This window comes from Sphaerodactylus townsendi, unplaced genomic scaffold, assembly GCF_021028975.2.
Source record: "Sphaerodactylus townsendi isolate TG3544 unplaced genomic scaffold, MPM_Stown_v2.3 scaffold_18, whole genome shotgun sequence".
NCBI lineage: Eukaryota > Metazoa > Chordata > Lepidosauria > Squamata > Sphaerodactylidae > Sphaerodactylus > Sphaerodactylus townsendi.
The window spans coordinates 1770599-1789320 of NW_025950341.1; the positions used below are offsets into that span (position 1 = coordinate 1770599).

Below are 18722 nucleotides of genomic sequence, written 5' to 3' on the forward strand. Positions count from 1 at the left end.
TGTCCCTGGGCACCCCCCAGTGGAGGGTGCACAAATTTCAGCTTCGTTTGTGTGTTTTTTCAGTTTTCGGCAGCAGGGGGTGCAGTTTTTAGGCTAGCAGAACCAAAATTTCCAGGATTTTTCAGGAGACCCTCCTGAGGATACCACCCAAGTTAGGTGAGGTTTGGTTAAGGGGGTCCAAAGTTATGGACTCCCAAAAGGGGTGCCCCATCCCCATTGTTTCCAATGGGAGATAACAGGAGATGGAGGTACACTTTTGAGGGTCCATAACTTTGGACCCCCTGAACCAAACTTCACCAAACCTGGGTGGTATCATCAGGAGAGTCTCCTAAATATACCTGAAATTTTGGTGCTGCTAGCTTAACAATTGCACTCCTGACAGCAGGCACCCTCCAAATTTCCCCAGATTCGCCTTTTAAATCCACCCGCCTTGGCATGCACTTAAAGGAAGAATCTGAGATCCCCAGTTTAAATACTGAAAGTGATGCTGTTTCAGGGTGTGGTACATCACTTTCAATGTTGTTTTAACTGGGGACCCCAGATTCTCCCTTTAGGGTGGATTTTAAAGAAGAATCTGGGCTCCCTAGTTTAAACACCATTGAAAGTGATGCTGTTTGGGGGTGGATTCTACTGGAGGTGTTTTGTGAGAGATGATGCTGACATTTGTTTGGTAAATGTTTTGCTGGAGGTGATTTGTGAGAGATTTACATGCTTAATACCCACTTGCATTGGCTTGGAGCTGTTTCTCAGACTAACAACCTACCTCATAGGGTTGGTTTGAGGACAAAATTAGGAAAGAGAGTAGGTGTGGAGAGAGCCATGTATGTTTTGCTGGGGGTGGGAGGTGTTTTGTGAGCTGGTGCAAAAAAGCATTGTTTGGTCATGATGGGGGAGGGGGCTGCCCATGTGGGGGGGGGACAAACTCAGTTTGCCTAGATATGCCTGGGGGAGGGGGTAATAGAGAAAATCATCCCCCCCTTTATCAGCAGAAATCCTCCATAGACTACAGCCCTTTGTTATTAACATTGAAATAAGTGTGTGCAAGATATATATGTACAAAAAGAACAAAGTATTTTGCTTCTTTAAAAGGAAGGGGTTCTCTGCAAATGTTTTAATTATCATTAGCTTTAGAAAAGAATCATGGAAATGTTCTTAAAGTACTCCAGTGCTTTTCAATTTGACCTTAAGTATAAACAGGGCAGAGCTTTGGCCTTTCTGGCACCCTCTATAGTAAAATAATATCCTTCTATTGAAATCTGAAATAAAGTTGACCATTTTTAAAAGCTATCAAGGCTGTGCTGCTCAAACAGGCTGGCTTACCTTTGTACATAAATATCCTTTCACAGCTCAGTGCAATTTAAATTCTCTATAACAGGCAAATGCAATGGAATCAAAAGCTTTTGAAGACTTCCAGGATGCCTCCAGTGATTACTGAAAGTCTAGACTAAAAATATTTGTGTTTGATTTTCCATCTCATTCTCCTAAGTATACTTTCTATCTGCAGGAAGAAGCAATCTCAGCCTTTTGTGATGGAAGTTCATTCCATATCCCCTGACAGCCTTAACCTTCTGCCTCTGAAATCTTCAGCTGCCAAAATAATTTCAGCCAGGAAGATAATATAAGGCTGAAACAAATATTACTGGGTCCACAGAGGAAAAGCCTGCAGAGATAAGCACTATAATTGTTACAGCAATTGTCTGAACTACTTTTCAAGCAATGTTAGAAACCCATAGACTTATATAGTGGGCTTCTCAGTTAAAAGACTGGCCCACAGAGAATGCATTGCAGTAGTCCAAACATAAGATCACTGGGCCAACCTGCTTTTCAAACAGCAAGGTTGTTTTGGCAAGGAAGATGTAAAGGGTGACCTTTTGGGATTGGAAAACACAGGATATTTTAACAAGTTATGGATCAATCCTACTGATAGTGTCACTTCCATCTCAAAACTGGTGATTTTGCCAGTGACAAAATATTGGCATGGCATCTGGGTATCTGCCGAATACAGAGTCTGATATTCCCAGTCTGAAATTTACCTCTCTGTTTGCAGGTAATTCCCTGACAATTCAAAATGACTCATATGACATCTTAAAACAGCTCACCTACCATGTACATTAAGTTTCACTGACTGGGTTGCATTCCCAGCGATGTTTGTGGCTACGCAAGTATACATGCCTCTGTCTGCAACTCGAGTTTTAATGATCTTCATTGACCCTGAGGGGAGGAAGGTGTGCCTGAAAAAATAGGAAACAGATATTGCTATATAAACATTTACTGTGAGGAGGAGAATGTGCATTACACAGACATTAGTTATGAATACCACACGCTAAATAGCATCTGTTCAGGATTATTTTTATTCAGATTGGATTTTTTTTACTTAACATTGCCTGCAATGTGTCCAAATCTTTCATTTTCTATGGCTCACTAATAAAGTGAGAGATTCAGAATGACCGAAGAGTTCCCTGAAATATGTCATCCAACAGATATAATTACTAAAACGTTGGAAGGCTTTAAATCATCCCATGCCTGTCTTTTTGTGGGAGTGTCTGCCTCCACCCCTGATACGTTCCCATGTGAAGTATGCTGCTATCAAGGAATGAGGGTATTGTTGAGTGCCAGCACCATAAGAAGCAAACCTGAACTGTGTTCAAAATAACCTTTTCGATTATAGCCCCACGTTTCCAGAACTCCATCTGGAAGGAAAACCATCAAATACATTGCATTGGCATTTCTTGGATTGTAGTAAAAATATTTTTGTCACGCTTTTGGGTCTGTACGCCAATGATTTTGCCAGAGTTCTATTTTGATACAGAACATTTGTTGTACTTCAGGTATGTTATTATAGCCACTCTGTGGACATACAAGTAAAAAATCAGAGTACACATAAATGCCTGAGTATGCAGGAACTGCTCTATTCAGTGAGGTACATATGGGAACAGACAATTGGATAGTAGACTTAGTGTTGCTTCACTAGTCATTTGGCTTCTCTGCCTTCACCACAACCAAGATTCTCTATTCTTTACTTAGTTATGAGGGAATCTCAATTAGTTTTGAGCTTCAGTAAAATATATTAAAAGTTTTATCCTCATTGGCATTGATATCAATATATCATTAAACCAACACAGTCAGAATAAAATATGGAAGGGTAATTTTACGTGGTGAAGGCATCTGTGCCTTCACTATAAACCATGGGTTGCAAGTCACCACATTATGTCCATACTGGGCCCGTGGGGGTTGCCATTATATGCAATAATGACACTGTTGCTTTTTGAGCAGTTTAAAAAGCATGAAAAAAAATAAACCCCAACTTGCCCAATTTCTCTGAGTGGCACTGATAATGCTCAGTGAGTGCCCACATTGCTAAAAATCAAAATGAGCTGTCCAAAAATCCAGAAGATGCCACATTTTGAAACATGTAAAATCGAAGATCTAAGTACTGCATCTTGACGCAAGCATTTCATAGTTGGCATGTATTCAATACAGTGCTTTTAAAAAAAAAGAATTCTCAGTATCAGAACCATTGTAATCAAGTCATTTAAACACAGAAGGATAGTTGGGTCAGCAGCACCACTATTGATTGTCATGAAAAGAAAGGATTATAAAAATGGCTAAATAGGGTTAGATCTCTTTTTGTGAGCAGCATATTTTGACGGCATGTCTGAAACATAATCTGAGTCAGGTGAGGACATAACAATCAGACAAAGGGGCAAGAGAGTGAAGCCAACACAAACAGCAGATAGACAAAGCTGAGACAGGAATGAGAGCTGGAAAAGGCTGAGAAACTAAAGCAAGGCATGATACTAAGCTAAAGGCCAAGTGATACGACAAGCAGCTGCACATCATGTATCTGTCGCTGGTCTATATCACTTCAGATTACAGGTGGGGATTAGAAATCTGACTGTTCCTCCTCATTTAAAAACAACACTGTGTGCATATTAGGATGAAGGATCTAGCCCAGTGGTGGGATCCAAAAATTTTAATAACAGGTTCCGATGATGGTGGGATTCAAACAGTGGTGCCGCCGCACACACACACACACCTCCAGTCCCTACTGGGCAGGGAGGTTGCTTTAGTAACCCCTTCTTGGCACTCAGAAAAAATTAATAACCACTTCTAGAGAAGTGGTGAGAACTGGTTGGATCCCACCTCTGATCTAGCCTAACATTTTCTGTGGCATACTAAACCTGGGAGCTATATTTTTTCCTCTGGGGGAATTAACAGCAAAATTAGTAATTTCTAAGCCAGACTTCTTCACATGAGGAGTTGCTCATAGACCAATCCTACAAGGTATAATCTAGAAAGAATCATATCTTGGATTTCTTTCCTCCTCCTGCTCCCACAAGAAATTCTCAAACCTCAAAGGTGGTTGGAGAGCAATACTAAGCAGATCTATTCAACAGAGTATTCCCAGAGAGTGTTCTTAAGATTGCACTGGTTGGATGCAGGCCCAAGGGCCAATGAGAACCTACAATGCTGACATTCAACTTGGCCAGTGCCTTCAGTAACATGATGGCAAACCTAAGTAAAATTATAACCCTTTCAGCCCATTCCAATGGACATAGAAGTATGTAACTCTGCTTAGGATTGCACTGTAAGCCTCCGGGTTACTTACAAAACTATTACAAAACTATTATAAATATAATTAAAATATAAATACAATTAACTCTATCGAGAAAACATCAAGATTTAAATGTATAAAAATGTATTAAAAATGACCCTCATAAAATGGTTTTCGAAAAAGTTTTGTTTTATTTATTCTGTGGAATGATACTGGCTTTCCTGACCACTTCAAGAGGACCATTCTGCCCAGCAGCAGCCACAACCAAGAATGTTATTTTTGCCATAATGCATGTTTCTGTGCGTTTAATAAATATCAGAGTTTTATGGAACGAAAAAAATCAAACAGACAGGTAAGTTTATGAGCAAACAGGCATACGAAATTTTATCTTAGGAAGGGCACAGCTACATTATAAACCAGTGATGGCAAAGCAACAAAATGACCGTCAAATTCTTGCAAAACCTGAGGAAACCTTGAATATTTTGGAAAGACTAGATGGCATCATGTAGTCTTCTGAAACAAGCCAAGTAGCTCCCCCTCCCCCGCAAGATTATTTTAGACCGGGGCAACTGTACCAGAGTTATGCAGTCTATATACAGACATGGTCCCAAACTGAAGTGAACACAATGCTTGTGAAAATTGTAGAGACTGTGAAAATCTTGCATGACTGTCCATGATCCCCACTCTGTGAACTTGGTTGTGACAAACAGGTTGCTAATCTGATGCTTTTCAAGTCACATACTAATCCCCTGTCACCAAATGTTGAATGTGCCAAGCTACAGCAACATCCAAACAAGAGGGAGAGACTGTTGGAATGCTGAGTGGGAGGATGACAATTTGAGGATCACTTAAAGATTCCAACTGTTGTTTGAGAAGAGAAATGGCAGAGCAGAATGGTTATTTGATTAATGTTACTGAGGATAAGTGCTCTTAATTCTGAGTAGACTGGATATGGTTGGACTGTTGTGACTGTTGGGTGAGAACCAATTTGAGGAACTCTTAGAGCTATCATACAATGGTTAGCTAAAACAACTGTCAGTCAGGTTGAAAGTTCATTTAAGCTCTGAAGGGAGTTGGCTGAATTTGCATTTAACTCCTATCCCAACCCTACCCTCGGAACAATAAGTCTCTGAAAAAGAACAAGTTTGCTTCAGCAGAAGGTTGTGCAGCTACAGCTCTGCTATAATATCCAAACAGCAGATCCTGTTAAATGTAAGTGGTAAACCCTAACAAAGAAGTAAATAAAGTAAATAATTCTGTTCATTTGCAATCATGCCTCCTACGCCTAAGTTACATGTTTGAATAATTCATTAACACAAATAATGTATTAATTCTTCACAATAACATTTTTTGCCATCAAGTCACAGCTGACTTATGGCAACCCCATAGGGTTTTCAAAGCAAGAGGCATTTGGAGATAGTTTGCCATTGCCTGCCTCTATGTCCCAACCCTAGTATTTTTGGGAGGTTCCCCATCCAAATACTAGCCAGGATCAGGACTGTAACTGGCCCAAGGTCACCCAGTTAAGGTTTCAGGTCACAAGTGCGGATTTGAACCTCAGGTTCCCAGGTCCTAGTTCAATACATTAACCATTATTCCATGCAGGCTCTCTTCACATTAATATAGTCATCAAAGTAAAGACTGGCCATGATAGCTTAAAACCCATCAAGGGGAATTTCTGTCAGAAATAATCTCAAATATAAAGTGGCTGGCATATCCGTCTCATGGAAAAGAATCCTCTGACAATGAATTGATATGATATAGAGAGAAGAAAGGCTTGCAGACTTAATGCATGAAAACCTGCTCCCCACCCCCAATTAAAATTGGAATGATTGTTACCTTGGAGAAAAAGGAGAGATAAGCTGTGTTTCCTTAGCCCAGGTTACTATTGGGGGTGGCAAACTCTTCACCTCACAGGGAAGTGTAACATCTTCCCCTACTACCACTGAAAGCTCAAGCGCGTTGTCCAGTGAACCTCCTAGCCGATCTCCAGGCCGAGATATCCTGGGTTTCACTAAGACAAAACATACAGTATCAGAATGGGTGCATGTGTATTTGTGTAAATGTGCATTCATAATGCTTTTATTTACATAATCAGCGCATCAAAGTATATGAACATGTACAACAGTGCTTGATATCAGATATACTGTATTCTGAATCTGCTGGATCGAACATTCGTATGACATTGCCATAAATACTTGTAAGCCGAACACTGAAACTGGGGCAACAACTGACACCTTTCCCAAGTCCTCCCTAGTAAGCTCAATTCCTAAGAACTGATCTCCGGTCTCCCAGGTCCAAGTTCATTAGTTTATTATCTGGGTCTCATTATGGACTGGTGTGTCAGGAGAGAATATTCAGGTTTCTGTTAACAAATTTCCTGCTACACTTAAGCTGAGCCGTGCAATTGCCTCACATTCAGATCTTCTACAAGGTTTTATTTTGCATTCAATGGCATACAATGGCACCCCACATTCTGTGAGCTTTCCAGATTACACCATTATCAGTCAACCACAATTCAAACCTTGGAGTGTTCCTAGTATATGTAGTTCTTTAGTGAGATATTTCTGTGTTATGTTATGTTTCTACACTATGATTTTTTCTAGAAGCCTTGTGTGGAAATGACTGATACATTTATGTACATTGGGCCTTACCATAGACAGTCAGCTGTACTTTCCGGGTCACATAGCCAGCTGCATTAGTAGCAGTACAGATATATTCGCCAGACTCTTCTCCTCCAGGAGAAACTACATACAGACTCCCATCAGAACCTGCAGAAAATTTAGGATTGCTGGGAGGAATTGGCTCTCCTTTCTGTGAAGAACATGAAAATATGAACATGATGAACTTGCACAGATGAAATAAAAACTTAAGAATTGCAGCCCTGGTTCAAGAACCATGATCCATCTACCTCAGCATTCTATCTTTCCACAGTGGTGAGCAGGTCTCTGGAGAGGCAGCATATAAGTCCCATAAACAAATACAGAGCTGAGCCAAAAGAGGGCCTGATGTTTTAGAGTAATTGATGGGGGATGATTCCTATTTGAATCAGCAAGGCTGAAAATTCAGGGTTAGGTTGCTCATTTTGCAACGTTTATTATTTTTTAATGGATCATCAAAGGCTTTCTTGGCCAGAATCAACTGACTGTTGTGGATTTTCTGGACGGTATGGCCGTGGTCTGGTAATTTTACCTCCTAAGGTTTCACCCAAATACATGGCTGCCATTTCCAGAGACATATCTTACCATGAAACATGGAGAGAAACATATTTTACCATGACATGCCTCTTAAGATGTCAGCCATAGATGCCAGTGAAACTTGAGGAACGAAAACTACCAAACCATGGCCACACAGCCTGGAAAACCCACAACAAGCAATTTGTTCAGTTATTTTCATGCTATCATACCAAAAAATTTAGAAGAAAATGTTAAAGCTCTTTTCTTCAGTGATGAATGGTAGTAATGAGGTTTCGTAATAAACTCATTTATCCACATTTAATTATTTAACTCTGGAACTTGCTTCATAACACATCCAACTGATCTTTCCATATGAATACCTGAAGATTTCGCAGTTACCTTTGACCAAACTATAGTTGGCTTCGGAACTCCACTAGCTTTGCAGGGCAGGGTCACAGGTATATCTTCTATTGTACTGAATATCTGCTGTCCATGTTGAATGATGGGTAAAACTGAAAACACATACATAAAGAGGTGTTTTGCAAAGAAAGGCAGATAATATAATGCACTGCTATTTCTGAAAAGACTAGTCTGTTAACAGTGTTCTTGCAAGTAAGTACATTAGTGTCTCTTGAATTACTGTTTTAGACAAGAAAAGAGCACAATGGAACTCACATCTCTCTTCCTCTCTAAGGTCCCTTCTGCACATGCAGAATAATGCATTTTCAATCCACTTTCACAATTGTTTGCAAGTGGATTTTGCTATTTCACATAGCAAAATCTAGCTGCAAAGTGCACTGAAAGTGCATCATTCTGCATGTGCGAAAGTGCCCTCAGTAATGTTCAGCAATGTAAAAAGTATGATCTGATGCCATCACACTAAGTAGCAGCTGACGAAGTGGAACAGGAGAAATTCCTAACACAATGACATCCAGTCATGTATTTTTAATTCTTTCTCATTAAAAGTAGGAGACAAAGGCCCCTTCCGCACAAGCAAAATAATGCATTTTCAAATCTCTTTCACAACTGTTTGCAAGTGGATTTTGCTATTCTGCACAGCTTCAAAGAGCACTGAAAGCAGTTTGAAAGTGCATTATTCTGCGTGTGCGGAATGAGCCAAAGAGTTGAGGAAAAACACATGGTGTAACTGATAGGGTTGGATCCTCAAATCCTTTCAACTAACAGCAGTGCCTTTCTCTGCCTAGTGAGTGGCACCAACCCTTGATGCAAGAAGCTCTGAAAAGACCCTTTACTAGGAGAAGACAATTATGCAAGAGGAAAGCCCTGACCGCAGTGGAATGGGTTTGCTGGATTCAACCTACAAGCTCTTGACAAAACCATATAAGAATAAGCCATACAAAACTGTACAAAACAGTAAAAAAAAGCAAAAATAGAATGTCCTCCAAAAATTATACTAGGTTCTCCTAGATCTTCTGCAATATGTTTCAAAACAGAGATGAAAAGTTGTGAGACCTAAATGTTTCACTAAAATCTGCAGAGTACTTTTCTAACATGGATCTTGTCTAAAATCATATACCTGGAGGTATTGATGAAGAAATGTTTACATGCATATGACAAACACAGTTTGCAGAACTTAACTACCTGATAATAAACAAATAAACATAATGCAGATGCTTTCAAAAAGTGTGACAATGGTTGAAAAAGAATATCACTACTTAAGAATGGGGCTATAGAGGTACAACGAAATCAGAGCATTGCCCAGAAAACATTTCTGCAACAATAATTGAATTAATACTAATTATTCCTGTAAGGAAGGCAATTCTAATCATTCCCATGTTTGAAGAGCCAGAAGCAGAGTTGTTTGAAGAGTTCAGAAGAAGAATTTCTGTCTGGATTGTTGGGTATTTACTGTGACTAGTCTTCTTCCAGCCAGCACTTCTTGCCTTTGTAAGTCACATACCTTTCCAAAGCTTTTGTCTTGTCCCATGATGTGATATAGCTCCAAAGTACTTTTCAAGAAAGAATCTTCAGTGGTAAAAACAGAGTTGCAAATACTAACCTGGACAAGACCTCTTTTGTAAAGCGAAAAAGGATGCTTCAGCAGTTTTGCTTGGAAGCTCCAAACATCACCCCCTGATACATTTTGCACAGAAGGGGAGTTTCAGCTCATGAAGAACACGGCAGCTGTGACCTCACACAAAGCTGAGGTTGCTGAAATACAGATGGAGCACTACAAAGCAAATCCACTCTTCACACTCTATAAGCAGTCGTGCCGCTCTCAAAGGTATTCTTAAAAATACCCAAACCTTTGCCAAACCTCTCGTTTCTTTTAATGCTTCCTTTTATCCACTACCAAACCTATTTAGGCAGCACTTATATCTCTGTTTTGTTAATAAAGCAAGTGAGTCTGCAGAAACTATCAAAGTTTGAAGACATTTGGGTAGAGAAAAACATTTTTGGGAAGCCAAGCAACTTTTTTTTGGCTCAGTTTTTAAAATGGCATGTTCATTTTGTCCACATGTTCCTTCTTTAACCGAACCGGCTTACAAATCTATTAGTGGGATCTAAAGAATCATTTCTGCATGCAGAGCAGCCATTTTGCTTGTAAAAGTAGTTCCCACAAGAATCTCCGGCAAAAGAAAAATCTAAACTACACTCAGAGAATCTCTTCCGCATGCAAAAGTCTCTTTCATACTTCTAACGGTACACACTATTTTCTATTCGACATTGTCTCCTAGAGTTCCAACATATTCTTATTTTGCAAACTTATAGAAACACTAAACGTTTCTCTCACCAAAGACACTGACGGTAGTTGTTTTGTTGTTTGTCCCGGCAACATTGATTGCCATACATGTATAATCACCAGCATCCTGCAGTCGAACTCGTTCCAGATGAAGGCTTCCATCACTGCGTACACTAATATATGGATTCTGGATCAACTGGGAGGGGAGGAAATGGATTATTTCCCTGCCAGCTGTAGGCTGGATATCAATGGTTTGGGTTTCAAAAAAATCAAATTTCTTATCAAGATAAGTCAGGTTTTATTATTACAAAAGCTATTTGGCATAATATATTGTTGAAGGCTTTCAAGGTTGGAATCAACTGGCTATTGTGGGTTTTCTGGGCTGTGTGGCTGTGGTCTGGTAGCTTTTGCTCCTAATGTTTTGCCCACATCTATGGCTGGCATCTTCAGAGGCACATCATGGTAAGATGTGTTTCTTTCCTATACATCTTACCTTGACATGTCTCTGAAGATGCCAGACCACAGCCACAAAGCCCAGAAAACCCACAACAGCCTATTTTACATAACTGTTTTTTTCATTGTTAGTGTAGTTCCACCTGCTGACTACCATCTTCTATGGGCTTCTATGTTTCCAGCAGACATGGCTTTCAGGCTTTCAAGAATACCTTCACAATTGTTTGCTAGAATTCTTAAGAAGATAAAATGAACAGCCAACATGATAACCACTTAGCATTGTAAAGAGTGTATATCAACACAGAAGAGCACAAAAATGGATCGAATGCATTTCACATGTAACCTACAAGTTACATTGCCTACAAATCTTTCAGCATAATTGGGCAGTCCAATCTAGAGCCCCATGCAACCAGGGATGGCACCACTGCCACTCTGCCCACTGCCTCCAGAGGCTTTCTGGCAGCTTGGGGAGGCCAAAAAACTTTTTCAAAACCCACCACTAGAAAGGCCTCCATGGGGCTTAATGGACTTACATTACCCAAAAGGTGTAAGTTACATCTCGAGCCGCAGTGTAACTGGCCACAAACCTGGAGTGAGGCTGACTAACATCAGCCAACTAACATTGGCACCATCTCTCAGGCATGCCTCTGGCATGCCCCCCACTGTGCCAATGGGGCCAGCTGATGCAGTATACATTTGAACTCAGGAAATCATAATCAACACCACTGCATCAAATTGGCTTTCTTGAAACTTTCTAATTGGATCCACTTCTGGAAAGAGGAGGGTGATTTTCACCATTTCCCTTCTCCTGCTGCAGATTTTTAACCCCCCCCCCCCAGTGTCATCCAGAAACAACCTTTCAGCAGAGGCATATCCTGAGGGAGTGGGATGGGATAGGCTCCCCAAGCCTGGGTAATATGGGAGGCATATTTGGACTATCCACCCCCCTTCTTCCCCCTGCACCGAGCCCAGGGGGAAGGGGGTGGGCAGGATGTGCAGAGCAGCTGAGCCCACTGGCTCACCATGTTCTCTGGGCAGGGAACGGAAGGAGGTGGGAGACCTCTCATCTCCAGCCGCATCTCAGGTTAAGCAGTGAGCCAGCCTGCAGCAGAGTGGCACTGCGGGGAGGGGGTGCCATCAGACGTTGGTCGTTCCCTGCCTGACACACCTCCCTGCCTTCCATGTCCTCAGCTTCTGCTTGCCCTGGTAGCCATTTTCTGTAGATATGCCCCTGCATTTCAAGAGGAATTTCTGGTTCCAGCAGGAAGGTGAGGTAAAGGAAGTTCCATTCCATTGGTTGGCATGTGCCTTCCATTGTGGAAAGTGACTGCCAGATCCAAACCTTTCTGTAATGCAAGTAGCAAGTGGAGAACATAGTAAGATAAATAAAACTGTCTTACCATTACACCATTTTTAATCCATTTTCGCTCTGGGATAGGATTTCCTGCCAGCAGCACACATGGCAAAGTTAGTTGCTGACCTTCTATTACATTAGCTGCTGCTGAACTCATTCCAATGAGAGGGGTCACTATTAAAGAAACAAAGGAAGCGGGAGAGAACACATTATAAAAAGTTGTATATTCCTATAAAAATGGAAAAAGAATATTGTGGTCAAGCCTATCCTGCAAAATACATTATATGAACAATTGTTTGAGATTTAGCTATTACATTTTTATGAATCAGATTGTGAACTTCATCAAAAACAAGCTAGTTGTGCTAATATTAAATTTGGGTTTTTGTCATCTATATCATTCACGTGTGCAATATATGCATTTCAGGATTTGTATTTCCCCCCAAAAGTATTTTAATAGGGTATGTGTGTGCTCCATCAAATCACAGCTTATTTATGGTAAACCTGTAGGGTTTCCAAGGCAAGTGATTTCAGAGGTTGCCTGCCTCTGTGTGATACTGAGAGAACTATGCCTGGTCCAAGGACACCTAGCAGGCTTTGTGTGGAAGAATTCTCCAGTCTAAAGATTGCCACTCTTAACCACTATACCATACTGGCTCCAATTTTAATGGAAGAAATGAGTTAAATAACTAAATGGGATGATATTAATGCTGTGCTTTCCAAATGACTTGTCAATTTTCCAGAAACTTAGGGGCCATAGCGCAGTGGCAGAAAATCTGCTTTGTAAGCAGTACCAGTTTCAAACCCCAGCATCTTCACTTAAAAGGATCAAACATTAGATGATTTGAAAGACCTCAGACTGAGAACTAGTTGTGTTCAGCTGAGCAGTAATAACCAAGATGTATTTATCTCAAATGTACATTTGATATAGCACTATTAATTCAGCCTCTTTTTCAGACTTATTGCTCAGTATACCCTGTACAGAAGACTGCTAGGAATTCTTTAATTTTGTTACAGATCCAGTATTGCAGATGGATAGAAACTGGGTACATTAACCAGAATGAAACCCAAACCATCAGATAGTTACCAAGCCCCGTCACTGTAAGTGTAGCCGGCCGTGAGACAATCTTTCCAAATTGGTTTTCAGCTTCACAGATATAGGTTGCTTCATCATTAACCCACAAATCTAAAATGAGATAAAAGTAAATAAAACAAAAGGATTAGCCTATTAGTTTTGCACTAGTAAAATGTGATCCCTCTTTCCTGCTTTTTTCTTCATTCCTTTTTTTAATCTCTCTGGATTTTTGTTGGTAAATTTAGTTGTATTATGAAATGAATAACTAATAAAGTTTATTAAAAACATTAAGAGGTAAAGAAGTGAAGTAGTTTACTTTCTAAAATATAAGATTCCACAAAGACAATATAATTTGAAAGGCTGCTGCTGCCTGCTGAGAGCAAAATTTAACCTCTTTAGACAGGATGTTTCCCACATTTATGACTTCAGGTCACAAGGAGGTTTTCACTAGTTGCTTCTCCCTGAGGCTAAAACTATCATGTGAGAAGTTCTCATATATTTATATTCTTGTGAGTGTTTCAGGTTTATTCCATACTCTTTCCAGAAATTGACATATCGTTGTCCCTTTCTCAATAACAGACCATTGTATAAAAATGGAACTCATCTGTAATGCATTGATTGATTGAGCTCTTTCCTCACCCCAAAATGGGCCTAAAGCACCTTACAGTCAATTTAAATAAAATTCAGTAATGAAAAATTAATTAAAATAAAGTGGGTGCGGGGAACCCACCTATCAGCACTAATCAAGGGAAAAATAATTTTACTGAAAGGGCTGCCAACCTCTAGGGGCCAGGAGATCTTGCAGAGGTACAACTGAACTCTAGACTATGGAGATCAGTTTCCCTGGAGAAAATGGCGGCTTAGAAGGTAGACTCTATGCTATTATACCCTGCTGATATCCCACCCATCCCCAAAAGTTGTCTTTCTCAGGCTCCACCCCTAAATCTCCAAAGACTGACAAACCCCTATTGAAAGCCCTTGAAAACAGAACATACTTGCAAGTTTTTCTAAGCGCCTCCCATGAGCTATCCCCCCTGCTCTCCTTCAACAGCCCATTCCAAAAACTAGGGGCAATAACAGAGCAAGTATGGCGTCTGTAGGAAGATGAGTATACAATACTGGGTGGTGCAGAAAGTATGATAAAAGGGGCATTGCTTTCTGTAAAAATGATACCATACCAGATGACCCTCAATCAATAATCCCTCTAACTATTCTCCACCACTGCGTGGAACTTCCCAAACACTGAGCGAAACTTGGGAGAGTTCCCCCTGATTGGTTCCACCTCTTATCTTCACAGCATGAATACAGTGACTGCACAGCCATGCACCTGCAGGACTTACAGGGGACACTGCTCTCAATTCAATAATCCAATGTATCTTATTTACTTTGTTCTATTCTTACACAAAGTTTGTGTACCTACTGTTAATAGAAAGAGCGCCTGTTCTGAGTTGGCTGATAGAACTAACAGCATATGGTCTTGAGAAAAGTGGGGCGCCATCCATGCGTTGCCACTTCACCTTTGGTTCTGGGTAACCCTGAACATAGCAAGCCAGTGTCACATTTGAGCCAATGTCAATCGATTCATCGCTGGGTTCTTGTGTGAAAACAGGAGGCGCTGTCAGCAAGGGAAAAAATTAGAAAGCAGAAAAGTGGTAATGATTTTAGTACTTCTTTAGAGCATCTTTAGAACTTCTTTAGATGTCCAAATTTTATCTCTTGCAATGTTCAAATAGTTGGCCCTTGATTCAGCATGATCCTGTGAATGAAATGTTGCATTTGGACACAAAGACTTTAATTCAAATAACTGCTCAGCCATTTTTGTTTTGGATGTCTTTGGACAACTATGTCATTAGGTCTCAGCCTTACACTTTTATTTGTAGAATGGAAACACAATAAAATCTCTCATAAGGTACCCAAAAAGACAGACATTTGATCATCAGAGTATTTTTCACATTTAAAGAACATATAAAGCAATGGTCTTCAACCTTTCCAAATTCAACCTTTATCCCATGTGGCAATTTGGGACCCAATAAGCTGCAAGTAAATGTTTGGAAGCCAAATGACATCAGAGTCCACTGCTGAGCAATTCTGCATATACATTAGTAGCAGGCCATTCTAAAAGTAACAAAAATGGCTTCTCTATAGGACTTTGTGACCCAAAAAATGGTGTCCCATGACAAATCTCTAAATCGAAATGCCACCAGTTGAAGCCTAAGGAAATAAGTAGGGCTTGCCAGGATTCCTGCTATGGAAGGAAGACTCCCCCACGCCCCCCCACCACCACCACCATCATCATCATCATCATTCACCATTTTGAGTGGCCATGGGAGAAAAAAAAAATCTAAATGCCATTGGCCTCTGCACTGGTACATCACTTCTGTGTTGTCCCCAGAAGTGATCTAATGATGTCAACAATGTCAACAACATATCATACCCTGTCTCCCAACCTTCCTGAGAGTTGCCTGGCATCATTAGATACATACAATAACAAACTTAGCCTGGTGGCTCCAATGTGTCCCTAACTCTGGTTGGTCTTTACTTGTAATAGGCACAAGTTCATTTGATTCCTAGCAGTGTTAGAAAACTGCATTTTGTTAACCACTATCCTTCCCCTTCTTCCCCAAATTCTATGCCCACAATACACAAACACTGTATTAAGATTGGCTGAGAATCAAAAGGCCACACATTGTGCTCCACATAAATATGGTGACCCTCTTTTACACTTTTTTGTCTCATGCTTTCTAAAAAAGATGATATTGAAGATTGGAGGTCCTCTGGAACAACATTCAAAGTAGAACAAGACACTATGAACTCAAGAGGAAAATTAGAAACTTGAGTGTTTCCCTCTCACACGCCAGTCTCTTCCAGCCCCAGCCAAAATTTTATGCTGATCAATAAAATGCACGCAGATGTGTTTATTTTTTATTCAAGATCACATAATTTGCATGTTTTAATTTTGAAGCCATGATGCTTACATCCAACATCGAGAGTGATTTTGCCAGATGTGCTCCCTGCAACATTAGTTGCAACACACATGTAGTCACCAGCATCCAGATCCTGTGTTTCTTGGATCTTCAACTGTCCCCGATGGGCGTCAATAATAAGAAATTCTGATGCTCTTAACTCTAAATCTCCTAGATTCAGGCAAGAGTAATAACAGCAAAGAGTTAATAAAATATTTCTTTCCACTCACTTTTCTGTACATTCAATAATAAATTCATTACTATTTTAGTAATAATTCATTACTATTTTAGAAAGCAAAATGACAGTGTTTCACTATAAATTTACAGAAGAAAACGATGGGGCAAACATTACAGTTTACCAATCAGAAGCTATTCCAAGTGGTACATGCTGCAACATTTGTTGTGGCGTTCAAAAGAGGATTTACACCAACATTTATTTCAGCAATTAGGCTACTTTAGTGCCATTCTAATGCAGGTTTATTTAGAATCATTCCCAAGTCTACTCGAAGGAGCTTATAACCAAAGTGTTTTTATTACTGCATTGCTGAATTTGGGCTGATTTAAGCAACTGCTGCCAAAATGGAGAGGTTACTATTGTTCCTTAAAAAGAAATGCAAGCCAAAAGTGACATAGAAGTGTGGATAGGTACCTTTAAACCATTTAATCTGAGGAGGTGGAACTCCGGTGGTTTTGCATTCCATTACAGTTGTGTCTCCAAGAGCAATCAGAAGTTCTTTTTTGACAACAGTCAACTTTGGACTTTCTGGAACAAAACAAGAGTAGAAATCATGAGATCCAGTACACACTTAAAACCATAGTTTAAAATCAAGAAGCAGATTTGGCAATTCAGGGTTAGATCCCTCAAATCCATTGCCTTGAAATGAGGAAGGGATGAAATTGCCCTCCCCCAATCAATTGACCTAAGCTTATGAAAGAGAAAAGGGAAAGCAATTTTGCCCCTCTTCTCTCCAGTCTCTCATCACACATGGCTGTTTATCTACATGGATCCCGTGACCCTAGGAACCCCGTTTCTGGGGGTCAAAAAGAATTACTGGGACTGGGTAGAACACCTGACTTCCTTCTGCTGACAGCTCACTGGATCCAACCTATAATAGGCATATTTACACTCATGTGTTTACAAAGAATGAATGGGGAGAGTGGTCGCTTAGTGTTATGTAGAAGAAACAGGTCTAATGTATAGGGCTACCAGTTTAAAAAGGGTCTTTGGTTGTAGGACTGAGAGCCACTGCCAAGCAGACAACAATGCCTTAGACAAACCAATTATCTTAGTCAGGATAAAGCAAGCTTCCTATGTTTACATATGGATCTTATTCAGCTTCCTGAGTAGTTATGCGTAGCACATTGTCAAAGAAAGCAATTTGACTTAACACTATTTCTTTTTATACTTGCCAATATATGTGAGGATCGATGTCGCCTGGACCGTGCCAGCTGTATTACTAGCCAAGCAACCATACAGACCTGCATCTTTGGGGACGGCATTTCTGATAATCAAGGTGCCTTCAGGAGTGAGCCTGTACCTGTGGATCCACAAAACATCTTCAAAAATTGGAGGTTACCATGGCAATCTTGGGTTGATTCTGCACAGAGGCTTTGCCCTACCCCAAAGGACTTCTACATGACATCACTGTCTGTTCTTCTCCCTCCCAGGGTCTTCCTGGCTCCACTATCATCTTTCCCAAACCTACTTCTTTCCTAAATGATTGGAAAAGTGCAGAGAGGAAGGCACTTGACTTCCCCAGCCATACCAGACACCATTTCCCAACACACTCAATTGCCAGAAGGTTTGTTATCAGAGGGTTTTAAAAAAAAAGATTACTAGGTATATAGCTACATGTATTACTGATCCCAAAAGCCTTTGGCATGGGGGGTGAGGAAACGGCAGGCAAGTGGAGAAACAATGGGAAATAATTTCATAGCAAGGTCACAATGGTAACTCACCCTCCCACCATACAGAAGCAACCTTTATGTCATTACTAAGATAATGCTTGCAAGTTACACCTTATACCGATTTTTTTTAATGTAAACTCATATTTTCTTTACATCACCAGGAGGTGTTATTAGCCTTAGTTGCTTGCCAATGGTTTCATGGGTTATGAACAGCAGGCATGTTTCAGGTGGTGTGTATTTGGGGTTATTACTTTACCTAGTTTGAATTTGTAATGTTTTAATTACAATCTGTAAGCTGCCTTGAAACAAGTGAGGAGGCAGTGTGTGTTTGTATGTGTGTGTAAGTGCCACCAAGTCACTTCTGACTTATGGCAATCCTATGAATTAATGACCTCCAAAACATCCTATCATTATCAGTCCTGCTCGGGTCTTGCAAATTGAGGGACGTGGCTTCCTTTACAGAGTCAGTCAATCTCATGTTGCATCTTCCTCTTTTCCTAGCATTATTGTCTTTTCCAGTGACTCTTGCCTTCTCTT

The 18722-nt window shown here is 40.3% G+C and overlaps 1 protein-coding gene across 3 annotated transcripts in view; it reads right to left on the reverse strand.

Moving 5' to 3' along the window:
• Positions 1-18722, reverse strand: part of HMCN1 (hemicentin 1) — a 414195-nt gene that overhangs the window by 167991 nt on the left and 227482 nt on the right. For all 3 annotated transcript variants that reach the window (XM_048482504.1, XM_048482503.1, XM_048482502.1), the window contains exons 13-23: positions 17688-17815; positions 16927-17040; positions 16290-16448; positions 14735-14929; positions 13327-13425; positions 12289-12416; positions 10487-10631; positions 8131-8243; positions 7210-7369; positions 6395-6569; positions 2104-2231 (exon numbers count right to left, since the gene is read on the reverse strand). In XM_048482504.1, the coding sequence (XP_048338461.1) occupies positions 2104-2231; positions 6395-6569; positions 7210-7369; positions 8131-8243; positions 10487-10631; positions 12289-12416; positions 13327-13425; positions 14735-14929; positions 16290-16448; positions 16927-17040; positions 17688-17815 (1544 nt within the window). The remainder of the gene's footprint in view (positions 1-2103; positions 2232-6394; positions 6570-7209; positions 7370-8130; positions 8244-10486; positions 10632-12288; positions 12417-13326; positions 13426-14734; positions 14930-16289; positions 16449-16926; positions 17041-17687; positions 17816-18722) is intronic.